Genomic DNA, 6,695 nt, shown 5'->3' on the forward strand with positions numbered 1-6,695 from the left:
TATAAATATAATTAGCCTGTAGTTTTGACCCTGTGTGGATTAGAGAAAATCCAAAATAAACTTGAGCTCCAAATTCTTGTTTTTAAAATCACTGAAGTTAGATGTTGAATAATCACTCCACTCTGGCAAAAGAACAATTGAGAGTTTGGGTATGCGCACCATGAACTCTGAGGGGGATTTGAAACTAAACTGTCCTGTAGCTGAGAAAGTCCCACTGGATGGAAAAAAAGACAACAAAAAGTGTACGTCTTTGCTGGACTGTATGAAGTGTGTAACAAGTTTGCAGGAGTAAAAACGAGTTTATGTGCCAGAATTTTGGAAAGTTTAGGCAGCTCAAAGGTTAGTGTGACATCATCATGCTGAGTTGAAGATTTCGTGGAAATAGAAGATTAGTTGTGTTTCATTTTATTTTATCTTTTTAAATTTCATCTACGGAGTACAATGTCTTGCTATCAATAGTCATAGCACACTATTCTTATTGGGAAACATGCTTTGGTATATTTTTTTATGCATGAGTTTTCCAAAGCTGCAGCAGTAGTGAATCAAAAATTGTGATAGAACTGGAACATAAAGGCTGTTTCCGATTTTGTGCATTGGGCATCCTATGAGTACTTATTCACAGACTCAAGTTTATTATAGAGACAAGCACCTTTAAGGTTTGAGGGTTTAGATAAAAAAAGAGCCAAATTGCAGCTGCAGTTGTAATATGACCAGTTTATGAAACTATCAGGTTTTTCTCTTTGACATCATAATAGTGAATCTCTTCTTTTATGATGATGATCATCATCCAAAAATTGCATAATGTATGGCACAACTGCTAACCAACCAGGACATGGTTGTCTACCTAAACTGACAAGCTAGGAATAGAAATGAATCCGAGAAACAGGCAAGAAGGCCACAGTAACTCTAGAGGAGCTGCAGAGATCCACAGATCAGGGAGAACCAGACACAACTATTAGTCATGAACTCAACAAATCTGGCCTGTATGGAAGAGTGGCAAGAAGTAAGAAAACTCCTGTTTGCAGTTTGTCTCAAGTCATGTAGAGACACATCAAACATATAGAAGGAGCTCTGCTTAGATGAAACCAAAACTGAACTTTCTGGCCTATTGGCAAATGTGTGGCAGAAAAATAACACTGCACAATACCCTGAACACACCATTCCCACCATCCTGTGGCAGCCTCATGCTGTGGGGATGCTTTTCTTCAGCAGGACAGTGGAGCTGCTCAGTGTTGATAGGAAGATGAATAGAGCTAAATACAGGATAATGTGTTAGAATGGCTCAGTGAAAATCCAGACCTAAATCCAACTGAGAATCTGTGGCAAGACTTGAAAATTGCTGTTCAGACGCTCTCCATTCAGTCTGACTGAGCTGCAGCTGTTTTGCAAAGAAAAATGGGCAAAATTTTCAGCCTCTAGATATGCAAATCTGGTAGATACAAACCCCAAACCTTCAGCTTTCATTGCAACTAAAGGTGGTTGTACAAAGTATTGACTCATGGCAGACTTGTCATTTTTCTTCCACTTCACAGTTGTGCACTACTTCGTGTTGGTCCATCACATAAAATCCCAGTGAAATACTTTTTCACTGCTGAGCACTGCTTCAAGCCACTCTAAGAGAATTTTCTGAGCTTCGAAGATAATCTTCAAACTAAATTTAGGTTAGTAAACTATGGGATCAAGAAAAACACCACCATTTTTTTTCTTTTCTTTTTTATTTAGATCAGACTTTTTTTTTACCAAACACTAAAATCAGGATTAAAATCAAATTATTGAAAAACAAACAAACAAAAGAAAAACATACAGAAAACTTCCCACACAAGATTGCTTAATAAACATCTTGGTCATTCCATGGTAACAATAACTATCTTTACTGCTGAGACCAAATGATTAACAGCTTGAAGTCTTTAACTTGTGTAGATACAAAAATTAAATCTTTACAAGAAAAATCCTTTAATTCATGAAATTAGGAAGACAAACTTCCTCAGGCACAGTGTTTCCTCAGAAATCAATGTTAGATTTTACAGTAGGGCTTCAGAACAAGCTGCCTCTTCTTTTAATCACTCATAGCACAGTAGATCTAAAGGTTATAAAATAAGTAGTTTTATTTTTACTTTCATTCAGTCCCAACCTCTAACTGCTTACAGACAGAAAAAAAAATCTTTATTTCTGCTCTCTATGTCAGTTTTTAAAGAGATGTTTTCAAACCGCTTTCTGCAGCTTCTGTAGCAAAATATTATTCATTTAAAAACATTGTGCAGTCTACACAAAGTACACAGACTGCAGGCATATTTCATTTAGGTTTATTAAGACAGTAATAATTAGACATCAAAGCATAATATTTAATCAAAATTTGTATTCAGAAATAGGGTTGATTAAAAACAGGGAGTTACAAAAAGCCAAACGGAGGTGAATCAACCCCACATTGTAGGGGTAGTACCAGGGGCTCGGACTAACACTGCGCCTATGTGCCCTCAGTTCATTTATAGTTGCAAACAGACCGTTTTCACACACTTAACATATTTCCCCTACCAGCTTATCCATTTTTTTCCGCCATTCAGACACATTTCGAAGCAGGTAGACACATGAACTGATGTGATGATTCATCACACTCTGCTGGGGGGAATTTAACAAATAAAGTGTCAATTCTCTCAGATTCTGAGACATTTACAGTCAGAAAGTGCAGAATTTCGTCCCTCGCCACAAACCTTTCCACTGTCTCACACACAGACACGCCGCCATCTGCTGAGGGTCCCACCAGGGGACTACTGAGCTCAGCTTTTATTCACTGGAAGGATGTGTCGCTGGACTCATTTCTGCTGACAACGTGCAAAACATAGGGACACCCTGCATGTAACGGCATCTTTGGGTTTGAGTATTTGATTCTAAAAGGATCACATGATCACGAGAACAGCTTGGGTTAAACAACAGCTCAGGTTTCCTTTAAATCAATGATAGTACAGTTCAAAATACAAAGAAATCTGAAACGTGAGGAAGAAAAGCATCAACATGTGAAATTACCTCTTATTTTCTACACTGATTGGAAAGTCCCATCAACAAATCATTATGTCTTTAATAATAATAATAATTAACTATCACTATGCAAGGTTTCTTTTGAAATTCTGTTGAACTAAAAAGTCTTTCCTATTTGCCTCCCAAACTGGAGGCTTCAGGCACAGCACAAAGTGAAGAAACGATGAAACATAAAATACTAAGAAATGCTGTTTGGAGAACAAAAGTTGTCCAGAAATTCACGTTTGTTTGTTTTGTAGGATTCTTAAAGTTATTTTGTCAGTTCAACTTCATTGCATCAAACCTTATTTGTAGATTTGTTTCTATTTCTGTCAATTAAAAAAAAAACAAAAATGGAAAATAAACTACTCAGATTTCTGTTCATCACACTAAGCCCCCAACACTAATTCTCTATCAGGTTAGTTTTCCTTCAACCGTGGCTTCAAAAAGCCTGACTGTATTTAACTTTAATGCACAGAGAAAGACCAAAGAGGAGGAAGGGAGGGCTAAATTTCTTATTAATCCTAAGTGACAGAAATTAAAATCCATCGTTTCTAGGGTTTCAGCCAGAAGTCGTAGTGATGAGCTCACAGTTTGGACCGCAGAGGCTTCAGGTACTTGTGGAAGGACTCGTGGACCTGAAGACAAGAAAAAAACATCAGGTGTTGTGTTGAGATAATGTAAACGTTATGAGGACAAACATGTAGACCTTTGAACAAAAAGGTGTCAGTGAAATAAAGCAGGTCTGTTGCAGGTTTCCTCTAGATTACATAAATAAAGGTAATTAAACCAATTTATATTCAGTTCCTGGAATCTGTGTATCAAAGATAATGTGACTCTTTTCATCCTGTCTTGATATGATGCATCAAAATAAAAAAAAATACAAAATGTTTCTAGGCTCCAGGTTTCTTCTGTAAGCCCTCTGGAGATGTTTCTTTTTTGTGAATTGCTTAAGCATTATCTGACGGTGAAATTTAAGTTTCCTCTGATCTCTTTACACAGCTTGACTGTTCGTGTAGTCCAACAGCGATACGCTGGCAGTTAATGAAAACAATCTGCAGATACCACAGAAAGGAGAGATGATAACACACTTTGGATTTAATGAGGCAGATCTGCAACACTATTCGGCTACAGCTGCTCTGTCTGGCTCTGATAGGTGAAGTTATGGCTCCACATTGTTATTTTTAAGACTTCGGATCATGCTGTGGTTCAGTCTGTGGGGTAATGGATATGTCTTTTTGTTCCTATTTGAACCTTCTGCGCTTCCACAGAAAAATACATTCACCAGCACAACTACAGCGTCCCGTCAGAGTTACACTCATAAACAAACATGATAAACAGAACGTGTTGACTGTTTACCTCTGTGGCATTGAGGGGTGAACGGCGAGCCCATTCGAACATCTGCTCATAGACGTTGCCATCATATCGCCCCAGAACAGAATTCAGCTTCTTGTCGTGGATATCAAAGGCGTCTACCAGCGCCACGGCGTTGGGCCTCAGCTGAGACAGAAGCTCTTTGATCCGGATTGAGACCTGCAGCACCTGGGGCACGCTCAGCAGTCCGGCCTGAAAACAGACAAGCGAGACTTGGTAAGAGATCTGATGACAAAACAAGTATGAAGACTTTCAATTTAAAGCTCAACGGATCATCTAAATATGACTTGTTTTATTCACACAGGAAAATAAACAGCTCTGATGTTCAAAGGTCGTAGTATGGTAATTCCAAAACAAAAGAAAATGGAGACGGTTTGAGATAACTGCTGGAGATAGGCAGCAGCTCCCCACGACCAGAAAAAAAATAATGGATGGATGTGTAACAAGTGAACGCATCCAAATGTTTGAGAATTAAATGCCTTTAGTCCTGGTAGTAATTTACATAAATGTGTGCAAATTTTCCTCTCAACACATGTATAAAACTTCAATTTAATACAGATTCAAACTTTTGAGGAACACATCTCCCTTTGTGAGGGCTCTGAGAATTAGACAGACTAGCAAAATCCAAAAGTTGTGCAACCCTATGGTTTATTTACCTGCAGGAAGTCTCCAGAGTTTTTCGTGATACCGTGCATGGCGTAGAGGAGAGCCAGAGCTGACAGCACTGAGTGTACTGCTGTGTCCCCAACCTCTCCCAGCTTGTCAGTGAAGACCTTCACTACAACATAGTGACAGTGGGCCTAGAGATACACAGCAGGATATAAAAAGGTAAATGAAGAAAGAGGATACAAAGCAACAAAAACGACAGACATCTGGAGAAAGGAGTGACCAAAAATGACCAAAAGAGGTCAGAGTTGTTTTTGTTACTTAAAAAGACCAGGGAACTGGAAGCCAAGGAAGAAACCTGCACTTAATAAAAAACTACTTTAAATATGAGAATTATTATGTAAGTGCCTCTGCTTCACTTACGTTTTAACCCAAACACACACATTCAGAAGTGAACTTACATCGGAGGCTCTGACCAGATCGATTGCACTGTTGTTCCAGGCGTCCTCCTGACTCTTCCTGTTCTGCAGCTCCTGCTGGATGCTCTTAGCCGCCATCTCTACCAGACTGTAAACACACATAACGTGCCATATAAACTGTGCTACAGGAGCAAACACAGAACATAAACACACTTCACACCCAAGTGCCCACACATAGCCACATATGACACAGAACCTTTGATTTTTACTAAATCTTAACACTGCATTTTTTTTAGTAATTTGCTATAAATCAGCCGTAAACAAGGAAACAGTGGAAATGGCTACTATCACTCACTCATCCTTTGTCTTTTATTGTTCTGATGTCTGAAACTAGCCACATTCTGTCTGAGAGACTCTTTGTGCTCATCACAGCTGACACTCTCTGGCAAATGGATTTGGATGTGACTAAAGTGGAGAGCACAAAGTGATGTAATCACCCGAGGATATGATGTTACTCAGAGAAGATAATAAAGGAAGAACTACAGGTGACGGCAGAGAGCAACAGACTCAAGCAGGCATTCCAGTAAAACCCATCAGACAATCAGAGAGACTGATGTTGACAAATGACACACCATCACATGAGATGACTATAATCAGTTTAGTGGAAATGTACACTTTTCTTATCCATCCATCCATCCATCCATCTTCTACAGCTTCTCCATCGTTGTGTCACGGAGGCAACAGGTCCAGGAGAGAAACCCAGACATCCCTCTCCCCAGCGACACTCTCCAGCTCCTCCTTAGCGATCTCAAGATGTTTCCAGGCCAGAGAGGATACATAATCCCTCCAGGGAGTTCTGGGTCTGCCCTGAGGTCTCCTCCCAGTGAGAGATGGCCAAAAAACATTCAAAGGGTGGCATCCTGAAGGCATCATAATCAGAACCACCTCAACGGACTCCTTTTAATGTGAAGGAGCAGCGGCTCTACTGCGAGCTCCCCCCGGATGACAGAGCTCCTTACCTTATATCTAAGGCTGAGCCCGGCCACCCTACGGAGGAAGCTCATTTCAGCCGCTTGTATCTGGGCTCTTGTTCTTCTGGTCATGATCCAAACCTTATGACCATAAGTGTGAGTTGAAACATACATACAGGTGCTGGTCATAAAATTAGAATATCATGAAAAAGTAGATTGATTTCAGTAATTCCATTTAAAAAGTGAAACTTGTATATTATATTCATACATTACATACAAACTCATATATTTCAAATGTTTATTTCGTTTAATT

At 39.4% G+C, this 6,695-nt stretch overlaps 1 protein-coding gene across 2 annotated transcripts in view; it reads right to left on the minus strand.

Moving 5' to 3' along the window:
- Positions 1–1,710: 1,710 nt before the first annotated feature.
- acox1 (acyl-CoA oxidase 1, palmitoyl) overlaps positions 1,711–6,695 on the minus strand; it is a 36,063-nt gene continuing 31,078 nt past the window's right edge. For both annotated transcript variants that reach the window (XM_017437759.3, XM_017437760.3), the window contains exons 11-14: positions 5,454–5,559; positions 5,043–5,186; positions 4,372–4,578; positions 1,711–3,650 (exon numbers count right to left, since the gene is read on the minus strand). In XM_017437759.3, the coding sequence (XP_017293248.1) occupies positions 3,600–3,650; positions 4,372–4,578; positions 5,043–5,186; positions 5,454–5,559 (508 nt within the window). In that variant the 3' untranslated portion in view covers positions 1,711–3,599. The remainder of the gene's footprint in view (positions 3,651–4,371; positions 4,579–5,042; positions 5,187–5,453; positions 5,560–6,695) is intronic.

Source organism: Kryptolebias marmoratus, linkage group LG3, assembly GCF_001649575.2.
Source record: "Kryptolebias marmoratus isolate JLee-2015 linkage group LG3, ASM164957v2, whole genome shotgun sequence".
NCBI lineage: Eukaryota > Metazoa > Chordata > Actinopteri > Cyprinodontiformes > Rivulidae > Kryptolebias > Kryptolebias marmoratus.